We start from the raw sequence: 24,038 nt of genomic DNA, 5'->3' as shown, positions 1-24,038 counted from the left end.
CTAGGAAAGATGGAGTCTTAATATACTATAGGTGTCTAGTAAGGTATAAGCTGCTTAAGAGAGAAGTGCATATTCTCCAGTGCATCATTTTACAACATCTTCTGACTGCCTTCACTTATTGAACCTAGAACTTATTACTACTGTAACAGAAGCATCAGAACAGAGTACATTTTTTTGCCTAATTAGCCCAGTTCTGAGTCCAAAATAGTTGTTAGGTCAACAATGAAGCTAATTTTGTGTAAAGACTTTAGACCGAGAATTGGAGAAGAGAATGCAGAAGTGGACATTCTTTTCTGCTGGCTGTGCTATAAGGGTTGGTAATCTCCAGCAGAAGAGACGGATGGACAGTAGCAACTTCAGATGCCATAGCTTAATTATCCAGAAAGTATCTGCCAGAGCATGTGCTCATATAAAGCATTTATTTGGTGCATCAATCAATCTATTAGTTTTCCCAGTGTGTCATGATACTTATATTCATATAACCCAGAATCACTTGAGATATTTTCTTCTCCCATATGGCAATAAATGCCATGTTTTCTTTCCGTTGTCACTCATATCTCTTTCAGCTGTGCAGTTTTCCAAATATCTCCCCCTCTCTGCTGAATCACTTAAAACTGCTTCTCAACATGTACAGTCCAGTTTTTTGCATGCTGCAAAACTCTGTGCTTGAGGAGTCAAGAATCAGGGCACAGTGAGGGGTGGCTCTTTGTGAACGCACTGCAAGCCAAGACCCCAGCAAGACAGCAAGACAGGCATGGAGTGGCAGCAAGACAGCCTGGAGTCCAGATCACTGGTCAGGTCCTTGGAGATGATGTCAGGCTGGGACATGACCCCAAGATCTGGGAGCCAAAGCTCCGAGAACAAGGCTGCTCTTACAGTGTGCACATGAAATGTGCAGTTACCCATTTATGGAAGTTCATGCTGGATATGGCCTTTGAAATAACAAAAGTGAACAATCATTGTGGTATTGATGAAATCTGGGAGAGAATAGCAATTGCTGTAGAAGCCTACTGTTTATCTTTGAATCTGCACAGAAGAAGTTCAGTGTTGCATGTGATTTCCTGTACTGAATGACAGGTGTTCTTTCAGGCACAATCCTTGCAGACCAGCACACTCTGACTCCAGTTATGGCACAGCTGGGCAGTGTTTACAGTTCAGTGGAACAGATGTGGGCAAAGTTAATTTTTTAGGTACTGTATGCCATCTGCAGTAATGGCAAGAGGGAAGCTGATGTAGACATCAAGAACTTGCCCCCATTCATCTTTGCACCATTTTAATTGTCAGTCTAAAGTGATGTACTTACTTGGTATCTAAGCAGTAATCTACAGTGATATCTGAGTTGGAGCAATTTTCTTGCTGTGCTGCCTTGCTAATGGAGATGTACTCCCTGCATACAGGGATCACACAAACCATTACTGAGTGTCTTCCTTCAGTACACCAAATGACAAAGCAGCCCTGTAAGGGAGGTGTTTGTTCTTTCACAGTAGTTTGGGAGTAGAGATAATGATGAAGACACGCAAGGGTTCCTCTTTTCCATCTGCCTTAAAAGATTGGCTTCATACAGTCAATTTCTGTTTGTTGAGATAAATATGTTACAAAAAACTTAGGTAAATTATAACATTTATTCCAAATGAGAAAAAATTTGATACCCTGGATGGAAGTTGTAGTTGTGATTATACCAGCTTATCTCCAAATCCACATTTAGCATGTTTTGTCCAGATTGTAAACACATCAGTGATAACAAACAGTGCACAGAAGCAGAGAATCGATTTTGTTCATTTTTTTTGGAAACCAGCAGCTATAAAAACCCATCATACTTATTTAAGAAGTTGCTAAATATGTATGTTATTTTTAAACTTTGAAGTCCCTGTAAATCCAAGGATGTTTTATCTGGGAGTTCTCTCTTTCTAAGCAAATATAACAAGGTTTCTTCATTCTATAGGATATCATTATTTCCTCTTCTGTGAATTCTTTTGTTAAATTAGGAAAGCCTTGCAAAAAAAGTCTCATATAATGATAGTGTGTAAAAAATGTAAAATATCTTTTTAAAAAAAAAAGAATGACTTTTTCATTGTTTTACTGCTATTAGCAAATGCATTTCAAAATCAAAATAACTTGTTAGAATCCACATCTTTACACTGCTACTGAAATTGTGTTTTGATTTCTTTGACATGATCCCTGATTGCTGTGAGAAGAATCAGTTCAGTATTTTTGTTCTTAGATTCCCCCTCCTTTGTCTTGCAGCTACTTGTGGCAGATTCCATTAACAATTGCAGTAGGAAATACGAGCCACATCTCATCAGAGGCAATTATATGGGTGTCTAACAAATCAGGTAAAGCTAAACTTTCCTCCCAGTGGAATCTCATAAAGCATACTTGTGTTTTCCTCAACTGTTTCTTTGGAATTGATCCTAGATAATTGTTTAGTTGCTCTGCACCCACTTTCAGCTACCTGAAATGAATTACTAAGGAAGTATTGGGAAGGGAGAGAGGAGGAATGAAGGATAAGCAGCAAGCAAGTTTTATATTATCACAGAAATTAGACAGTATAGTGAAAAGTTTTTATATAGTACTGTGTACTTCAGTGCTAAATATTTTGTATTTAGCAATACATATCAAATTATTGATGAATGCAATTCAATTTATTGATTTGTGAAAGTTAAATGTAATATTCTTGTAGCAAAGTATCTGATAAGTATGGCATAGTAAATGCAAAGCATTTACCTTTCTGTCATTTTGTAACTCCAATCGTGGTCTGAACCAGGCCTAAGAAATATTTACTGTCACTAAAACATTTTCATATTGATCTGCCAAAATATTTTGTATGCTTATTAAATAACCAGATGTGGGACCTTGAAATTGCATTCAGCTTACAGCTTATTCTCTCCCTTCTCAATTCTTACGTGATCATAATAGCTACTGTCCTGAGAACAGCTAGGGCTGGATATCAGTGTTTTTTTTGTCATCTGAAAAAAGGAATCCCACTGTAAAAATTTCATGACGTATTTATTTCCTTAGTAGTTCATAGTAATCAGCTGACAGTTTTGGACTGGTGTTGAAGTGAATGAGGAAACAAATGTGGAGACTTAAGTAAAATGAGTGTAAGGGTGGGAAAAGAAATAGCCATATGTCCCCAATGAATTATAAAGGGTGAACTTACCCCTTCTTGTAAAATTAAAAGGCTGTAAAGCCTTCCCTCCAACAGATATTTAACTGGAACGAGGAATGTGTCAAACCTGTGTGTGTCTGTGCTTTTCCTTTTTCTCTTTTATAAGTCACCAAAAGGTAGTAGTCACATAGTGCTTAGCAACAAGAAGAAGCAGAGATGAATGGTGTAAGATTAGTAAAAATCTGAATAAACCAACTTTCTAGTGGTATCAAGTATGTGCTCCTCTGCCCTGATCATTTGCAGCCCATTAGAATGTAGCATGTTGATGTAATGGTCTCAAAATGTGCCTGGGACCAGGGTGCTTTTCTTAACTGGGAAACATACTCTAGTTAAAGTGTAATAAGGTGCTGTCCTGCTTTGCAGAAGTATGTTGCATTGGCTGTATTTCTTTGTGTGAACACCTTTGGAATACTTGAAAATCTCTTTGATCTTTCACAGTCTGCCTCAATGACCTGCTCCATTCTTGTCCTTTAGGACTTAACTGAACTCACTTGAAGTTAATAGAAAGATTCCCATTGACTTCAGAGAGGGTTGATCTTCTCAACTCATCTCATTAGATCATACTCCTGGTCCCTCCTTGATGCCTCTTTCCCTTCACTCCTGCCTTGAAAGTTCAGTATATCACTATTATCTGCACAGTTGCCTTTTGCTTGCAGAGTGCTGTGAAGGAACAAGATAATAAAACCTCTACCCACTCTTTTAAGATCTACTTACTCCTACTGGAGTGTGTTCAAGAAATAAACAATTTGTGATGGCCAGTGTGAGCAATCATTTTGGTATGGCTGCTATATAGAAATCAAAGAGGAACTTTTCTAAGTCATCAGTTTCCAATGTAGCAGGTCAATGTCATTGTGATCTGTTGCCATTATCCATGTTCTTAGTCATTACTTTCTCACTTACTTGCTGCATCTCATTAAAATGAGACTGTAAGCTGATGAGTATAGCAAGGATGTACTTCTCTTGCTTATATTTGTTGTTGTCTAGTTCACTTGAAGGGTTTCTCAACATTAAAATTATAAGTAAGTATGTCTCTACATCTGCTCAGTATCTGATTCATTGTGTATGCTACTATATGCTGGGAAAGCTATAGATTCTTTTGTTGCACTCCTGGAGATTTCTGCAGCTTGTATGTTTCTTTCGTGAGGATCTGGAGGAGACTGTGAGACTGGAAAGGGCAGTTATCAGGACTGATTTGTTTGGGAAGGAATATTCCTGTAGAATTTCTGTTACGTTGAGCGTACGTGTTTTTGTATTATTCCAAAGAGCAGCCAAAGAATAGCCATTCAAGTGGAACAAAGCATTCCAGAGAGCATTTGGAAGATTGGAATCAATCACAGTGCTCTTCAAGTGAGTGTAATTGAATACAGACACTCAGATCAAATTTATCAGACCTTGTTCAAGATCCAGTATTGTAAGAGAAATAAAACAGTCCTTTGACACTGAAGTTTAAAGTGGAAATTATAATTGTTATGAACTTGTGCTCTGTCATAGATCCAGGACCTGTTTCTGTTTCCTCTAAGTATGTGCCCTTTTTCCTATTCTCTGTGATGATGTACAGAAGGTAAAAAATCAAGAATCAGCTTTCATCTTGTCTCCACAAGACAAATGTATCACAGGGCTTGAGGGAAGATTCAGGCCATCCTCTTGAAAGAGTACTTAGTGTGAAAGAACAGTTCTACTCATTACATTTCTGCATATCCAAGAGAAGCATAGACATGTCTTAAGTAAGGAGGCTTAGCTAGTATCCATTTCAATTAGGAAAGCCAAGCTGTGGACTAAGGCATACTTGCTGTTTCCTAGGCATGAGTTTCTGGCAGTCAGGTTCCAGCTAGGAAATAAGACTTGGGAGATGCTGCTGACTGAAGTTTCCATTCTCACCTCCTGTACCTTGACTCATTTGTAATGTCCGAGGGAGGCAGTTCTCTGATGGACCTCTCTGCCTCTGGTAAAATTAGTCATTCAGACGCCTCTGATTATCTGTGCAGGATTGCCAGGAGATGGAGGAAAGAATTTTCTGCAGGACAATTACCTTCCCATCAGCAAGTATCAACTTACCTACAGTACTGGCACAATTTTGACAAGATGAGGAAAAACTTAATCCCTTTGTCCCAACTTTTATTCCTTTATCACATGGAAGATCCTAACAGGAAACTGCTGCTTACACTTGTGTTACATCACCTTAGGTGTTAGCTGTTCCAGTAGGTAGGAATGTTAAATTATGGTAGGGTAGTCTGCAGTAAGACTATGTGAAACAGAACATGATTGTATTTGCTGATATGATCAAGTTACTATAGAGTTCGCTATACTGTTTTTTTCAATGTGGAACTAAGGCAACATGGCAAGTGAGATGGAAAGCATATTTTGTTCTGGTTTGCCTTTTCTGAGTATGAAAAGTTGAATTCTCTATGAATCTCTGTATGAATTCTGCAAAAAGTTTTGCAGATTTTAGTTAATATCAGTATCTTTACACAAAGAAAACAAAAACAAAAACAAAAAAACAATGTTATTGTGATGAAATTCCTTATGGAACATTTTCTCAGAAAATTTTCACTTGCTGTTCTTGGCATGAAATTGTGTTATTCTTCTGTAGTTATTTTTACGAGAAAATGGAGTCTGTTCCATCAATAGTGATTCTACCAAGCCAATTTCCCAGTGTGCTAAGAGTTGTATAAAATGAAAAGTTAAAAGAAAATAACAACTGTGAGTCTAAACACTTGAAGTGGTAGTGTTTAGCCCACGCTCTTGTCAGCACGGGAGAAATTTCTTGCAGAAGGGTGCCCTTCACCCAGAGCTGCCTCGTGTTGCTGTTTGGAGGAGCAGGCTTCCATCATGCCTGCTTGTTTTAGTGGAGTGGAAGTTGTTGGAGGGCTGTGAGAACTCGAACTCCAAGCCACTTGAAGTTAGCACCAGCTGGAGGATTGCCTCACACTTCCAGAGCAGAGAAAATGAGAATCAAACCCTAACTGATTTTCTTTTTTTAACTTCAAAAAGAAATGTTATAAAAATTAACTCTTTCCATCTCAATATTTCATGTATATATGAGGCAAAACTGAAAGTTTCAGAGCAGTGCTGTTTTCTGAGGTATCCACGCAAAACATGGCAATGGGAAAACACTTTTTGAGGAAGAAGATTAAAACCAAATCCCTTTAAACTGATATACTGTATATATATTCCAGATTTAATTTTAAAAGGCGAACTAAAGCCATCAAAGATAGATTTCTTCCCAAATGAAATCTTTGTCACTGTTTAGGAAGTGATGAATGGTTTAATTTAGGGTTTAATGCTGAATGACCACCTTTTCCCTAACTGTGATACTTTAAATGGGAAACAAATGTGTTTGTGATAAATGGAGAAATTGCCCAGGTGGATAGAAGTTTTCTGTGCCTTAATAACCTAAAGAAAGATTTTTTTTTTAATAAGAAGGCATGAGGATTGGCAGATTCAAACATCAAATTCCAGTAAATTATATAGAACTATAAGAACCACATGCCGACTGCAGTCCCTTAAAATAACCACCTGCTTACATGAACTAGAAAGGCATGAATGATTTCTGTTCCATATTTCAGGAGGAGGTCAACACTTGAGTGGTCTTATCAAAAAATAATAGCAAGTGGTAACGGTTGGATTTAAACTGACCAAAATAACAATAATGCCATCAGGCTTTGAAATGATACCATTCTCCATTAAAGCTCTATGTGTTGGAGGAGTTCCTCAGCTGTTATTTACAAGATAGGTTTTTTTTTAAGTTTTCTTGTTTGACTGACAAGTATCGTTCAGTACTGTATTAAAGTAAAAGTGATTTCCTCACTACAGAGTGCACAACAATGCACATACTGAAATGAGAAAAAATACAAGTATGTGTTTCATCTGATCTTGAAAATTTCTATTCATTGTTTTTTGGTTTTCTTTTTACCCAGAATGGATTACTGTGTGCCCATTGCTGTTTTGATAGGTTTTTAGGTGTCAGAGAAGTGCTGGGATCATCCAGTTACAAGTAGCTCTTTCCAGCTACGGTGGCATTTAAAGGCTAGTTTGCAATAGAAAAACATGGACAGAAAGCAGCACAACATTAGCACAGGATGAATTTCTGCCATGTAAAAACAGTTTCCTCTTGACTCTACAAGACAGTACATCCCTGAAGACCTAGGGATATTCTAAAAGTTTTTGTTTCCCTCAGCAGCCTCTCCAAGATAAAGAAGTGGGTATTTTTGCTGTTGCTTTTAAGAAATCCAATAGTTTGATTCAAGACATAGCTGAGATTTAACAGTGATAGACTTTATTCACAGCACCATTCTGGGTATAATAAATAGGATAGGGGTAGATCCAGATTCAAATTCCTTTTTCTCTCTCTGTTTTATAGCAGTTGTATGAGCCAAATCCTCTATAAGGAAGTGCTCTTAGCACTGTGGTGTAAATCGTTACTATTTTTATTTTTTATTTGTCTACATGTGTTTTTCTTTGTATAAAATAATTGAATCTTATGCAATCAAACCAGGAACCAGGATTTGAGTCTTTTGTGAGGAGGCTAGATGTGAACAGCTGGTGATTATGATTTCAGGTTCAGTATTCAGTGTACTTAAGTAGAACAACCTCAGTTGAACAGTCTTAGAGAGTTTTTTTTTTAGAACTGAGCTGCAGCCCAGTGTTTAACAAACCTCTGTGGAAGAGAAGGCACCTGATGTTAAATCCTCTCCCAAATCAGGTTGTGGCAGTAGCAGCTTAGTATTTATACACTGGGTATGCTGGAAGCCGGGAGTCTGCAGGGCACAGGTTGTAAATTGTGAGCTGGAGAGCTATATATGTACAGTTTAGATGCCCTGTTACTCCTGGAAGGCTAGAGCTTGGCATACCCCGATAATGAGTTCTTACAGATCCTCCTACAGTTTAGTTACCCTGTACCTGCTAGTCTTAGCTAGCTATGTCTCTCCACCTAACGCTGGGCTTGCCTTTTTCAAGGCTGGTCTATAAGCAACCTGGGCTAGTGGGAGGTGGTATAAGGATTGAAAGTAGATGAGATTTAACCCAACCCAAGCCATTCTATGACTTAGTTCTGTTTGTTTTTTTCAACTACTCTTATTTCAGCATATGAAGACTATGTTGGTACTTTATCTAAGGTAACTAAGTGGATAAAGTAAATATCTTAACTAAATAAAAGAATGTTTATTTTTTTTCTCAATCATTTGCATAATTAGACTGAGCTAGTGCAAATCAGTTAGACAAACCCTAAAAGAACAGTAACAAATTAAATTGAATAGGCAACAACTGAGTTTTCTAGGTATAATATTTCAAAGCAGGGTATTTTGAAGAAATATTAATGATGTTAGGACCACCTAGATGAGAAGAAGACTTCCATTTTTAATCCCTCAGCCTTTACTCTGAATTCACATGTGAAAAACTGCTCCATGAATTTAAGGATAAACAGATTATTTGGTGTGTTTAGAATTGGATCTCATTGCTTTCTGCATTTTTTTGCACCTTTATACCATAGCTGTTTCTTTTCGATGCTGTTATTTAGCCAAGAGAGAACCATAACTTTTATCTGTAGTTCTAATCATCTATTATTTCCTCAGAAATTACTTTTTTTTTTTTTTCCAAGAAAGGCTGTAAACAATTTCATTTCTTTAGTAGGTCTAGGTATGAGATAGTGTATTTGAATTGTTAAGACTATATTGCAAGCTTGTCTTTTTTCATTTGTTACTTTCAAAGAATTGAAGCATTCAAAACAATTTCCTTTTGGAATTACATTTGAAACAAATTTGGCTTTTTGTTTTTTGTTTTGTTTGTTTGTGTGTTTTTGCTTGCTTTTGAAATTCATGAGAAGACCATTCCTTTTGTCAGAAGCATGCATACTAGTTTTATTGGTACTAGTACTTGGTATTAGTGGTACTAACAGAAATGGGAGGGTGGTTGGACTAGATGATCTTGCAGGTTGTTTCCAACCTTGTGATTCTGTGTGTGATTCTGTGTGATTCTGTATTATAGCAGAAAAAAGGTGTTGCTGAATTTTTCGAGCTGTTTCATAATCAGTTATATCAGATTAATGTACTGAATTGAGAGATTATTCAAGAGACATAGATGTCTGACACTTCAGCCCATGATGATTCGTCCTGTAGTGAAAGAAGCATGTGATGTGATTTCAGCGTATTTTTGTTGTGGGCATCCTTCGTCATAGTGCAAATAGTGCAAATAGTGCAAATAGTGCAAATAGTGCAAATAGTGCAAATAGTGATGGACTGGCTACATTCTTGCTTGTAAAAGTACTGGGATATATGCTTTCAGTCCCTAGGTGATTACTTAAAAAGAGGGGAAAGATGAAGAGCAGGTTAATAAATGCAAGGTTAATTGGTATAGTTCTAGAAGAGAGCCTCTCAGTGATTAGTTAGCTAGAAACTACACAACTGGAAAATCCAATAACAAAAGTGTCATTGACTACATGCAGAAAGAGTTAAGGGTTTTTTTTTGTTTTTGTTTTTGTTTTGAATCACAGGTTTAATCTCTTGATGTAGCAAATCCATTGAATGACTAGAACTGTATAAAGTATTGTAGCATGGCTAGCATCAGGTACCAGATTTAAATGGGCATGTCTTTGATAAATATTAGTAGCCAGAAAAAGGAGCCCTTGCAGATTTTTGTGGGGATCTCTGTAGGAGCCTCAACTACTGTCTCTATATGAGTACAGATAAAAAAAAATGATTAACCCCAATGATTTTGTTAGTTTTATCTTACTAGCTTAGTAAATTTGTCTTCCTAACTTATGAGTATTTAAAAAAGGACAGAATTTAACAAATACATCTTTAGAATTTTTAAAGATAAAACTAAGTCCCATTCCCATGTTCTTCTCTCTTTCCAGAACACCACAGAATTCCTGCTTTGGAAGAGGCAAGTTGGTTGCTGGGGAACATCAACCAGACTGGCTACTTCAGAGTTAATTATGATATTAGGAATTGGAGGCTGCTGATTAATCAGCTGACAAGGAACCATGAGGTAAGCTCTTCTTCTCAACCCTAAAACCTGCTTTGATATGTGAACTTTCATTACTTTATCACCCTAAATGGTTCCATTTTTCTGGTTGCTCCTCATAGGTTATCTCTGTCAGCGATCGAGCAGGCTTGATAGATGATGCATTCAATCTAGCCAGGTATGTTTGCTTGCAGATGATCTATCTTCATACACAAGTCATGCAATCACTAACTCAGCAGTAGAGTGTGTTTTGAAGTTAAATATGTCTTAAATGCACTTTTTTTTTTTTTTTTTTTTTTTGTGTGTGTGTGTGTGTGTGTGTGTGTGTGTGTGTGTAGTGCATAAATGTGGTCTCTAGCACATTCACTGCTCTTGATCAATAATTGCTGTAGGGTATTTTCCAGTCTGGAGAGGTCTGATCAATTTTGCACCTAGTTCAATTTAACACTTTGGAAGTAAATAATCACCTTCCACTTTCTCAGATGTACAAGGAATGAATTCTTTTTTTTCTTCTTTTTCTCCCTAAAACTCCCTCCCTCCTTCTCCTTGTTCTTTTTTTTTCTTCTTATAAGTGACCCTTTTGCTATATTTTATTTGTGTTGGAAAGCACCTTCAAGCTCCAGGAGTTTTTTTTTTTGCTCTGACTTACGGTGTTATATCATTTTTCCAATATCTTTCTTTTCTTGTAATCTGTTAAAAGAGACTATTTTTCTGTATTATGTTTTTCACTTGGAATAGAAAGTTTGAGTTTTGTTGATTGTTTCTGGAATTTATACAGCTTTTTTGTGTTTTAGTATGACTAGAGTTATGTAAATTAACGCACTCAGTGCTGGTTAATGCTTTCTTTATGAACTGAGACAATTGGATCATCCTCGTTTTGAACTCAAAATGTTCAGTACATTGGTAGTCAAAGTGAAAAATGAGAGAAAAGTAGAGCAACTTTTCAAACTTTGAGATTTTAGAGATTCCTGGGAACACTGCATCAATGAAACGCTGTGATGTCAAAGTCTGTGTGAGAAGAATTCCTGATATGACTGGATTTTATGTTTACCCAATGTATTTATAGCTTGAAAGCATTGGCAGGATGGAGGTACATTTCAGTAGAAATGGTCATCAGAAATTTTTGAGATTCAGGCACAATGTCACACAAATTATGGCTGTGTTGTTCCAGCTTCTTTGCAGTAAAGAATAGCTGTGTACCCTATCACTCAATTCTTGCAGCCAGTCTAACCCATACACATCACATAAACTAGTATTAGCCCTTATTTAACAGTCCAACAATGTAGCAGAGAAGAAGGCATCGCAGGGAGAAGATGAGCACCCTTTTTGTTCTTGCACTGCTCTTCATTCTTGTCTTCTAGCTTCTTCATGAATGCTGCATGATTAGAAGTAGGTTGCCATTTCAGTTTTTCAGTGGACTGTGACCCATGTACTCCTTGGCCAGAAGAATACTACAGAATGTTCCAAAATACGTAAACTACTGCAAAAACTGATGTGTGCTTAGCAATGTAACAGTCTCTTCCAGTTTTTTTCATTTGTTTTTTATTTTTTAATTTTTGACTTTTTGGCACCTCTGAGCTGGTTTTTATCTAATAAAGCTGAAGTAATTTATGGTTGTACGGAATCAGTGTGTGGCTTTTCTCTTTTTCCATGAACTGAATGCATTCAGACGTGATTTTACTTTACTGAAAATCTAAGCACTGAAAAAAGCCTGTTTCTGAAGCTGATTCTTGTAGGTTGTGGTTTTTCTTCATCCTGAGCCAATGCTCTAGAATGTCATCTTCATGAAACATAAGGACAAGGTCTTGATTAATGTTGCAACCTGCATAATCTGGCCGAATTTTCCTACCTAAAAAACACCCAGACATAGACAAGAAGCTCATTCCCAACCTGCTTTCCAAAGCATGTTGATGATAATACTGGATCAAGGTGTTTTTTCTACAAGTAGTTTTGTGAGAACACTGTGAGTTTGTTCACAAGATTTTGTGTTGTAAAATCTTAACATTTTGTTTTTAATGTTGAGCTGCAGTGGTCATCTACTGCATTTGCTAATCATGCACAATGGAAAAAATATCAGTTGTGCTAAATATTTGCACTGTATACTCATATGTATCTGTACTTAAGTGGTAATGCTCTTTTAACAGGGACACACATATAGATTCCTGCTTCTTTGAAATTTTTTGACAGACTCATGTCACTAATGCTACTTTGAATATACAACTCACAAGCCAGTCTTGCTGTGACAGAATTGGCTGAAATAGAGATGTAGAGATGCGCATGTTTGCAACTAGTAAATTTATAGGCAGTATTCAAAGGGTAGCAATAAGTTACATAGACCTGGCTAAACTTGGCATGTAGGCTTTACTGTTAATCTTTTCTTGCTTCATTTATCTATCACTTTTCTAAAGAAAAAAAAATCCACAATTGATTATAGTCATGCTTAAAATACTCTTACTGGCTAGCTGGCTGTCTGGTATAGCTTTGTAAGAAGACTTTGGTATTTTTTGTTCTCATTTCCCCTCTCTGAGACAAATAAAGACCAGGGACAGACCTACTCCTTGCCTTATCGTGAGCAGGACTAGTGAGGCACTGAGAGAGTTAGGAGTGTTTTGGGACAGGCCTACATAGCTGAGCACCTCTGGGAATATGAAAGCATGTGTGGAAGTTCTTGTGGGGGCAAGTGGTGGGGACTTGCACACTGCGCTACAGTACAATGCAGTGGTCTTGCTGTTTCAGATGCTCAGCAGTGTTCCAAAACAAGCTCTGAGGACTATCTAGATGACACTGACGTTCTCAGTTTTCTCAAAAGTCCATGTTCAGAAGGCCATCATTAGCCTAAGAGCAGCCTAGCTTTTACTCTTGGCTGCAAGGGACTCTGCAGAAAGTTGCTTTGCTTTTTATCAGAGCAGAGCCATGCTTTGGATGTTACCTGCCTTGTGGATGCAGCACTGATTCAATCTAATGTCTGATGCACAGACTGTGTTTCTCCCTCTCCATATAATGTTATGTGATAAGGAGATTAAACACAGACAATTGTCTTTGACTGCAACATGTGAAAAGGTGAGTAACCTTATTGACCAAGCACAGAGGTAGTAATTGGTAGTTCAGACCTGACTTTGGGGAAAACTGCTGTTTTTAAGGCTAATTCTGTCCTCTGATGTAGTCCCTGGTGGTACAGATATATTATCTTCTTGTCTACCTCTATGAACATAGACATTTTGAGTGAGGACACAGCTCTGAAACATATACTTTTATATTAATCCCTAGATATTATTTTCTATGATAAAATAATATATAAATGAAAACATAACTTCTTAAATCTGTGCATGTTCCTTTTAAAACAATTTCCAATGCAAGCAGCTTTTTTACTGTATTAAATACTGTATTTCTTTAAAATGCCCTGTACTTAGAGATTTCTGAAGTACCCCCTAGTGTGCTGTTGAACTTGATAATGTCCTCTCCACAGCAGAAAGATTCAACTCTAATTTTCCAGTGTCCTAGTATGATAAGTCATAATGTGGTATTTCTATATACTATTAATGCAAACTGATTTTGTTTCTGAAACATGTACATGTCTTATTGTTAGGAAAACATTGAGATCTGAAGAAAGCTGAAAAATATCATTTATTTTGAGCACATATTTAAATTCTTTTTTTCAGAAGAAGTGTTTGATTTTATTGCTCCAAAATGTTTATCCTTTTATTGTCCAGTATAATGATTTCTCAAAAATAAGTATAAATGAATTGATAACTTCAAGGAATATTTTAAGCTCTATAAATTTAACTTCCTAAACCTTTGCGCATTTTCTATGTAAATATATTCCTTCTTCTTTGTGTATTTTGGTTCCATAAAATCAATCAAGCAGAATTGAACTGAATAATAACAATAAAGGAAAGCTACAGCTTGCCCACTGTGTTTGAATTCTCACAAACTTGTTTGTTTTTTTGAAATTTTTAAGCATTATTTTGTTCTCAGCTGTAGTGCATATGTGCACCCTGAGGATCTCAAGTGCTGTAGCTTTGGCGGTAACATCACTTAGGGAAATATATGCCCAAAATTCTTGAGCTGGAACAGAACCTTAGTGCTCTGTCTTTCCATCTCATTGATGATCCTTATTGGCTGTTATTTATCAAGGAAAAATATCGGCCTTATTTATCAAGGAAACGGCTGGAAACTGCAGCATAGGAAGTTCCACACAAATGTGCGCAAGAACTTCTTTACAGTGAGGTGACGGAGCACTGGAACAGGCTGCCCAGGGAGGTGGTGGAGTCTCCTTCTCTGGAGATGTTCAAGACCTGCCTGGATGCCTACCTGTGCGACCTGCTGTAGGGAACCTGCATTGGCAGGGGGGTTGGACTTGATGATCTCTGGAGGTCTCTTCCAACCCCTACAGTTCTGTGATTCTGTGATCTTTTTAGAATGCTTTTTTGTGAGATTTCAGAACAATTTGAAATAATGCTGATAGTATTAAATGAGCTGGATGTGTTGATAATAGACTGAGATAGACAAGAGAAGACAAATGGAACTGTGTATTTCCTCTGAGCTTTGATTGAACAAAGGTAGTATAACAGGAAGAAAGAGTTGCTTGAGAGTGTGAATAATGCTGTCAGGTTGTTCATTCTTTCTCTTTCCTTGGAGTAGGGTATTGGTGAATATGTGAGATGGGATGCTTCTCACTTTACTTTAGACATCCCAAAGGTAGACCTGTAAATCTGAGCTCATCATCCTGGACTGCACTGACAGATAATGGAGAGAAATGTGCACTTGACTTCTTGAAGCCACTTAATACAGACCTAAATAAATTACCCTCCTGATGTCCACAGCATTGTGCCACCTCTAGTTCTTATTTGCAGAGCCCTAAAGTTTCATATTCACTTCCACTCATTAAGCTGGTTGAATTAATCCATTGTTATGTCAAAGAAAAATATCTGGTTTTATTCATTGCTAATCAGTGTTTAATCAGATGATCAGATGTGAATGTGGATACCTATTTTACTCTCAATTAAAATATTGTTCCTTCCTGTTTGGAAGAAGCCACCTGTATTTCTCTTGAAACCCAAAATGTATCTAATACCCCTCTTTCCTGCTTTCACTTACAGTCATGTTAAAGTGATAGGTGCTTGGCTTGCAGGACAGTTTCTCAGGAATGAGCTTCTGATACTGACAGTCTGCCTTACTACTGATCAATATCTTGCCTTCTGTCACTGAAGAGATTGTGTGGTTCTTTGGATACTGACAGTTCAAATTGCCTAGTGACAGTGTGGAATATGCCAAGACTAAACTCATTGATTACACATTAATAAAGGCCAGAGATAAAATTTGGTGGTACATTTTGAGTATTTCTTACCACTACTCCTTAAGTGGATTCATGAAAAATCATGAAGTGGTGTTGTTAACTAATTGTTTTTCTGCTGCGGGGTTTCTTCGCTGTCCATGGAAGTCTGTGTTTCTGAGAGCCCTTTTTGAGCATTAGAGAACAGCAGAGAAAACCTGTATGTCCTTGATCAACATAGAGCAGAGGAAAACAAAACCTAGAAACTATGTAACTGAGGGATAATAAATGGTGTGACAGTCACTCAGTGTTTGCAGAAGTAGATGAGTAAATTAGTAAAAGTGAGGAAAGGCTGTTCTTACTGGCAGAATAAGAAACAGCTTGACCATACTGCAGTGTTGCCTATTTGACAGCTTATGAAGAGAGGGAGCTGTTGTCTATCCGGTATAAGTTCTTTTTAGGACAGCAAGCCTGCTCCTGTAGACTTCACAGATACAGAGAATGACGTCGGAAATAAGCAATGAGAAAAAAAGCACACTTTCAGAATTAGCTGTGAACTAAAGAGCTTTCCTTTTTGTTAGCTTTCATGAAAGTTCCTCTTATAATCTTACACACCAGACCAAAATCAGGAGCCTGATGCAGGCAGGTAATAAGTTACGCTAATTGTTTTCCTGCCTTTAATCAGTTCTTGGCTTGCTTTGTTCGAAGTTCTGAGTTCTGCTAGCTCTAGAAAATCAAATTCTGAAGGTAAGGGAAAGGACAGTGTCAACCTGACTTTCAGATCAAAATCCAATTCTCTAACTTGACACAAATTTGTCTTTAACACATGAGGTTTGACTACAAGGTTGGTTCCAAAAGTAAAATTCAGAAATAAGCTACAACAATATGACCAACATTCACACAGAAGCAACTGCTGACCAATGGAATTCCTGACTGTAGTTATCATGTAACTTAATCTCTAATTTGTATGATCTAATTCGTATGAAAGCTTACGAATCCACAATGCTTACTGATAAATTTGAAGAATATTTTCTTGAAGAAGGAGGTGATTGTCCCTCTCTACATTGTACTGATTTGACATCTTCTTGAACACTGTGTGCAGTTTGGGCACCCCAGTACTATAAGGACGTAAAGTATTGGGGAATGTCCAAAGGAGCGCTACAGAGATGGTCTGGAAGGCAAGATGTACGAGTGACAGCTGAAGTCCCTTCATGTCACCTCAGCACAGAGCTGAAGGAAGGCCTCATGGTGTCCTGCAGCTGCACACAGGGAGCAGAGGGGCAGCACTGAGCTTCTCTCTTTGTGACAGCAACAGGGCCAGAGGGAACAGTGTGGAGCTGTGTGAGGGTCGGGTCAGGTTGGGTGTAAGGGAAGAGTTCTTCACCAGAGGGCAGTGGGCATGGGCTGCCAGGGCAGTGCACACAGCCCCAAGCTTCCAGAGATCAAGGAGCATTTGAACAATGCTCTCAGACATAGGGAAAAGCATGATACAAACTATCAATCTCTGTGGAACAAGGGGTTGGATTTTATGTTCCTTGTGGATCTCTTCCAACTCAAGATATTCTTGATTCTATGATTCTATGAAATATGTACATATCAAAATTAATGAAGTGATATTCATTGTCATTTTCCACAGCTGAAGATGTCATTTACGGTAGCATTTGTTGCAAGTCTTCCAGCATGTCTAGGATAATTAGTTCCATGTTACACTTGATTATGTTACTTAGAGTCCTGTTCAGTGTAGTGTCAGGAAAAGTCAAGGCATTTGAGGCCCCATTTAAAACTCTGTGTCTAGATAACAAGTAGGCAACAAAGATAGAAGTTCTCATCTAGGCTAAGTACTGAATTTCAGATTGTTTCCAAATTTTAGCAGCCCTATCCGGGGTTATTGACCTTGTTTGACTTGGGTCATTCATAAACAATCATAGAGAGTTCATTTAAATGAATAAACTGTAAAGTTTAACTCTAGCCCTCATTACTATTCCTGATACCATTTGCTGGTAATTCAACAGAGAAAAACAACAGATATGTTAAGTAGCTCCTTTAATTAATGCCTCTGAGTTAGTAACTAGCTAATGGAGCAAGTATTAGATAGATAGTTTGCTCATGCTTGATTAATAGTGGTATGGACTTAGTATTTTAATAAATAAGGCCTCATTAAAATTATTTCAGCAGATACTATAGTAACTTTTCAGTGTCGAAAATTTTAGTGATGGTTCTACACGTGAGCTTGATTTAGATACGTTTTCCTAGAAGAGTTTTTTGTTTTCCTTTGATATAAATACTCTCTCGGTGAATCACAGCAGTTGTACCTTTCCTAGAGATAATAGCCACAAATACTTTAAGGTAGCCTTCATTCATTCCTTATACTCTGTATCCATCCATATGTTCTTTGACATATCACAGCCTTGGTATCTGCTTTACATGGAGATACACTTTTCAGCTTACATTTACATATGTTCATAAAAGAAGAATCAAACTAATTCTTGACAGTAAGCATTCTAAAAGTCAGTTCTGTTGTTGGAGTTATGTATCATTTTTGCATCTGATTTTCTTGTGTAGATAAGAGCAATGCAGCAAATTGTACAACACATTTCAGGGAATCACTGGCACTACAAGAGCGTTCTGGAGAATAGAAAAACCTAGTGAGAGCAGCTGAAGAAGTTGAATAAGAGTCTTCGGCATGCACAAAAGAGAAGCTGGAGGTCTCAGTTCTTTGCAGAGAGTTTAGTGCCGTCGGTAGGTATGGGTGTAGCGTGCATCTATCTTGTAGAAGTGGGTGATGTTGTTAATCCACATTCCCACAAAATTCTTATGCATTGTTCATTACTTGTACAATTATAGCAATATTTTTGTTCTGTAACCTATGTTAACTCTGACCTTAACAGAAGAGCAGAGCAAATGCTTTCAAGAAAACATGACAGTAGTTTCAAGGGAGTGCAAGAATTATTTTTAGCAGCTGGCTGTCTGCCTGTTGTCTTTTCAACTCATGCTTATGGTCTGTTCAAGATGCTTGCCGAAATTAGTTTGATATGGGTGTATTCATGTTGCAGTGCAGATGCTATGGACTGTTGCATAATGATAGCAGAAAGGAACAGTCTGTGGAATCCGCTCTGGGAGGGTTAATCAGAACAGTTCTGAATTGTACTTTGAGAGAATGCTCAGCTTGGTGTTTCGAGTTGAATGAGAAAGGTGCTGTGAGTGGAGCTTCTTGAAGGCTTCTTAGCAACTTTGGGTAGTGGAAAGGGGGCTGAAAAATGCAAATATAACTTGTGTGTTTGTGATGCAGTTCAAGTCTTTGCCCATCCTCACAACTTCTGCCACTGTATGGGAGGTCTGCTGTCTCCTTCTTAGTTGTGTTTGTTCTGTGTGCTCTGCTCTTATCTATAACACCCTTTTTCTTTCCTGCAAGTGTGTTCACTGCCTTTCCCCATCTCCTTCACTTCTGCTCTTATAATAAGTAGCTTTTTTTCCTTCTAGAATGCCATTACTTTCTGACCAGAGCAGAAAGCAAGAGACCCTGCTTCTCTTTGTGGCAGGGAGGCTGGAAGTGCCACTCTAAATATCCCGTCTTTTCCCTTTTTAACAGCACCAACAAAGGCATATGAATTAGGACTAATTTTTCTAGCTAGAGAGGACTATCATCAGTAAACGAAAATCTGCCACCTTAGGTTGCTGACTGCTTTGCCTGCAGTTTGGAGCTCAGAAACTATGCTACTTTCTGGGCTCACCCAGTTACGCTATGCCAGGATTGTTATCATCTGGAAGAGATTTGATCTTTGGCAGTATATGCTCTGTCTGCTTGGCAGAACATACCCAACTACCTGCCAGGATACATTTCTGAACTGAAAGTGCAGGTTGTGCTTTCAAGTTTTTTTGTTATCATTTGGTGATTTTATAAAGCAGCTTTCAAAAGTGTATGCTAGGATTTATTGGTGTTTCACATAGAAGAGTAAGGTCTCTTTTCTCAGTGAAATGTAATTCTTCAGAATTAATGTTTTATGAATTTGTCTTCATCATATTTGGCTAGAATGGTATTTTTCTCTAAGTGAAGCAGTAAATGGAAGAACTGTGTAAGGAATAGTATGCTGGATAGAGACTAGAGAAATCTCAGGTGCTGTTTCTGCTATGGAATTGTTCGGTGACCTTGGTAAAATCACTTAAACTGTTTGTGTGTCAGTTTTCTCTCTGTAAAATGAAGATAAGAGAATAGGTGAGGGGTTATAAGAATTTCACAGACTCTTTTATTATAAATATGTTTTTAGATAATTGCTTTTACAGACATAATACACAACTGTGTAGATATTCTGGCAAACAAAATTCAGATTGTATGCTTGTTTTCAAGATCACACTTTTGTACTTTCCATGTGAAGTTCCTGGCTTTTAAACACAAATTTCACTTGGCTGATTGATGCATGAATTGTAAACATTAGAACAGGAAAGGAAAGAGAGATATGAAAAAGTTTGGTGCATAATAATAAATGAATCCAATTCTGAATGTGCTCAAACATGCTTTCATAGGTATCATTGCTCATTGACAACTTTAGGAGTAGAAGGGCTGTTTCATTCTACCCCCCAAAAAAATCATTGTGAAATAAAATAAGTAACACTTTTTTTAACCTAGCCATCAGAAAATGACCTCCATCAGCTCCTGAAATATATTCAAATTTCATCAGTTAATTTAAGTGACAGACACACCTACAAAATCAGGTTTTGGCAGTGATGAAAAACATTACATTATCCAACTTGCTGCTAAGTGTTGATTTTCAGCTGTAAGATCATTCCTTTTTATCTTGTACTCCTCTGCTTTTGTTTTAATTTTTTTTTTTTTTCATATGGAAAAAAAGAGGAAAGAAGAGATATTAAGCCCAATCTGAGGATGTTTTGTTGTTTTATTTTTACAAATGCTGGATTTCAAAGGTGGTTTTTTTTGTTTGTTTGCTTTTTTTTTTTTTTTTTTTCTCTTTTTGACAAAGGTGATTAATTAAAATTAACACTAGCCTTCACTTATGTAGCAACTCAGAATCTATGAAAGATAATTTAAATCATGTGATTATACTGATAATTGCATTGAATTTGAGCTGTTCTGTGCAGGATGCTTAAAATGCTCTTGTGTGGAGTTGAACGTCACTTGAAAAGTCCTCAAATATTATGCATGTAAGAAAACAATAATAAGCATACTTCACTTAACGTTGTCATACTTTGTGAATCTTTTGATGTTAGAGAGGTTGAATGCTGATTAAATTTAGCACTTACAGTGAGCTTATAAGCCAAATGGTGCTGCTGTACTTATCAAAGAGCAGATGTGCATTCTTGTCCTGTTTATGTGGAAGTCCACAGCTGGTACAAATCATAATGCCTCCATTATGCCACTTCGGATGTCTTAGAAAAGCAAAGTCGTCATCTGTACCTAAGTCAGCCCACCGCTGGGAGTGGAAAATGGTGCTTTTATTCTCAAGGTCCTTGAGCCCATTTTACAGGTTGCTCATCAGCTTTCTACACAAAAGCATTACTTTCCAGCTTCCTTTCCTGAATATGGATGACAGATGTCTCTAAGGTTTTATTATTCGAATATTTAGACTTTTAGAAGTGTAAGGTGACTTACGTGAATTCAGGAGTTCATTTCACTCTTGCACAGGTTGTCTTGCTCAAAGCTTTTTTTCCATGCCAGTGTTCAACCTACTGCTTCTACTAAGCTGCCACAGAATTGCTGTTAAAGCAATGTGGGAAAATATATCCTGAATACATAAACTAATCCAGACGCTTGACCTTAAAGGTAAAAGAATGAGTCAGTGAATGAGAGTCTGACTTATTTTAAAATACCCCATTGTGGGTTAATGAATATATCCAGTTATTCATACATTGCGTATGCACAGAAATGTAATTGAAGTTAATCTGAGTTGCACATCTATGTTCTGAAGAGCTGCATTTTTTTCCTCTTTAGAATTATTTAAACAGAAAGCTAGTCATATGTTATTTCATAGGAAACAGATGATGCAGGGTGAGTTTTAAACCAGTGGCAAGTAAATCACTTCATTTCCATTGTTTCAACAATGTTGACCAGTTTGCTGCCAGCTTGGATTTTCTAATTTTGATTTAAGCACAAGATTTATAATGGCTTTGTTTGGCAATGGGACTAAGGGATTGATGGTACACGTGTATGTGGGATTCTCATCACTGTAAGGCAACACTGTCGTTTTCGTGACAGAGTCTGTTTGACTGGTGCTGGATTTATGATAGAAATAATTCAGAACAGAGTAATAATTTTCCCTTGGCAATTACACTACCATTTGGTATTTTGTCCCTAAGGGGAAAACGAATGTGCTGGGATCTGTCCATAAGTTCAGTGGCTCAGTGTAAAGAACAAATCAAGGTCAAAATGCAGCTGAATACACACTGATGTTTCATAATATAGTCTAGATCTCTAGCTTTTATCTGACTTGTTAAGAGCTCATGTAACATAAAGATTATTTTGGATTGGTAAAGGATTTTTAGTGGGATATTTTTGTGATGAATATTTCATTACCTCATTCATTGCTTTCTATTTATTGTCTTTTTTTCTTTATAGCAATGGTCACTGTAGCAGTTTCTTCAGTGTAAGCAGAATAGTAGCTTGTTCAAGGGTCGGTGCTTATGATATTATGTAATGTCCTACACAACTTTATATTCATATTACTTTTGAGAGGTCTTTGTCTGTCTCTGCTCTTGTCATAAAAATAGGAACAACCTTTTTACTACAATTTGTCAGCAGCCTCTTTAGGCATGAAAAACCTGCTTAGTCAGAATTCTTTTCTAGAAATAATTTGTCTAATGGCTAAAACAGATTTCTTTGCTTGCCTGTGTTCTTGTTCTCCTCTTTAGTTCATTAGGAAAAAGTGAAATCCAGGAACATGGATGATAAGACAAACATAATGTTTTGCCCTGTTTCTGACTGATGCTAAAGTTTTTTTTGCAACAGGAAAGGTTTACATGCTGGTAAAGCTGTTTGATTAGGACAGTTACATAAAGAGTAATAAAACAATCAATCATCTCAAATGTAATTGTTTTGGTCAAATTTTGCTTTCATTGGCATGTTTTTTACATTCAGTCCAAAGTTTACAGTACAAAGAAGGCTGGCTTAGAACTTGAAGAGGTTTTTTACTAAACAGTTTCTTCTCTGTGTGACCAGTGATTCCAGTCAAAAACTTCTAATCTAGAATGCAGTAAAGACTCCAGCTTTTTATGTTTTGCAGTGAAGTTACTTAAATAACATTTCATTTTAGAACATGTACATGGGTCTGCTAATACTCTTCCTTGAAGAGTTACTGGGAGAAGGACCAGAATTAAAATATCACTGTGCCCTTGGGAAAAGGAGTGCCAAAACTGTAGTGCTTCTAGGTTGTAGATTTGTGCTGCTTGAGACACCTGGAGAAACAGTATGATGTCTCAGACCAGTCATATGATTTCACATCACAGTATGCCTGTGGTGTTTCTGTTTGTTACATGGCTTTGGTATAGCTTATAATCAATTATTTCCTGTAAGACAGATGATTTCTCAGTTTTCTTCTAACATGGATAGACTGGAAAAGAACCTCATTTCTTTGCTCTGGTGCATTTGGTAGGCAATATCTGATGGTAGTTCTGCTGGGCTTTAAGGACAGAAATATGATAGCTAAAAGCACACAAGAATAATACGGATTTTTGTCACTGATGTTCCACTGACACTGATGGAAAAGATTGCAAATCAAGCTGCATGTGTAGAGTGAAAAACTTAACATAGGATATTTGTACCTTTGAATAAATAATACCAGACAATTATATGACAGGGAAATTATTTTATGTTTTTCCCCTTGATGGGAAAGTTGCTACTATTACTTTTCCTTTCGTTGTAATGATAATTGTTAAACATTTTGTTAAAAATTTATAGAGGTCTGAATATGAGTTTGCAGAGAAATGTAGAACAGGCTCATTCTGTATTCTGCCTTCTTTCTTCATCTTAGTTGTTATCCTGCTCCATAAATGAGACAAGTGGTTTCAATTAGCAGTTGTCAGCCAACTGATGGTATTTCTTTGTCACAAGTCCTTTGACTTTCATTCCTTTGACCATTCCTTCCTATTTTACTAGGGACAAATATTTTGCTTTTGCTGACTGGATTCTACATAACCATTTTTGAAACTATTTCACTATTCACTATTCACAGACAGTGAAGGAGAATCCTAGGTGCACAACAGGACACGTTGGCTAATAGATGAATTTGCCACTGCTCAAGTGAGCCAGTAAGTCTTCCTGGATTCAGTGTCTCCAGGGGGAGTCTTGAAATCAGTGCTGGACAAACTTTTAATGTAAATAATGTGATTATACAAAAAATGCAAAGCTTGAGAAATAGCTGCTTGGTTTTGTGAAGATGCAGAATAATAAAATCACAGAATGGTTTGGATTGGATGATCCTCTGATTCCAACCCCCTGCTATAGGCAGGCACACCTCCCTCTAGACCGGGTTGCTCCAAGCCTCAACCAGCCTGGCCTTGAATGCTTCCAAGGAGAGAGCATCCACTACTTCACTGGGTTTCACCACTCTCACAGTAAAGAATTCCTTCCTGATACCTTGGCTGAATCTACCCTCTTCCAGTTTAAAACCAATTTTGCTTGTTCTGTCA

At 37.2% G+C, this 24,038-nt stretch overlaps 1 protein-coding gene across 1 annotated transcript in view; it reads left to right on the top strand.

Annotated features, from left to right (window-relative positions):
- The window catches only part of TRHDE (thyrotropin releasing hormone degrading enzyme), a 213,011-nt gene that overhangs the window by 156,166 nt on the left and 32,807 nt on the right, over positions 1-24,038 (top strand). Inside the window, exons 10-12 of the mRNA XM_052668324.1 lie at positions 2,245-2,333; positions 10,020-10,153; positions 10,252-10,307. Coding sequence (XP_052524284.1) covers positions 2,245-2,333; positions 10,020-10,153; positions 10,252-10,307 — 279 coding nt within the window. The remainder of the gene's footprint in view (positions 1-2,244; positions 2,334-10,019; positions 10,154-10,251; positions 10,308-24,038) is intronic.

Source organism: Tympanuchus pallidicinctus, unplaced genomic scaffold, assembly GCF_026119805.1.
Source record: "Tympanuchus pallidicinctus isolate F22 unplaced genomic scaffold, pur_lepc_1.0 scaffold8, whole genome shotgun sequence".
NCBI classification, from domain to species: Eukaryota; Metazoa; Chordata; class Aves; order Galliformes; family Phasianidae; genus Tympanuchus; species Tympanuchus pallidicinctus.
This window is presented reverse-complemented; position numbering and strand designations above follow the sequence as displayed.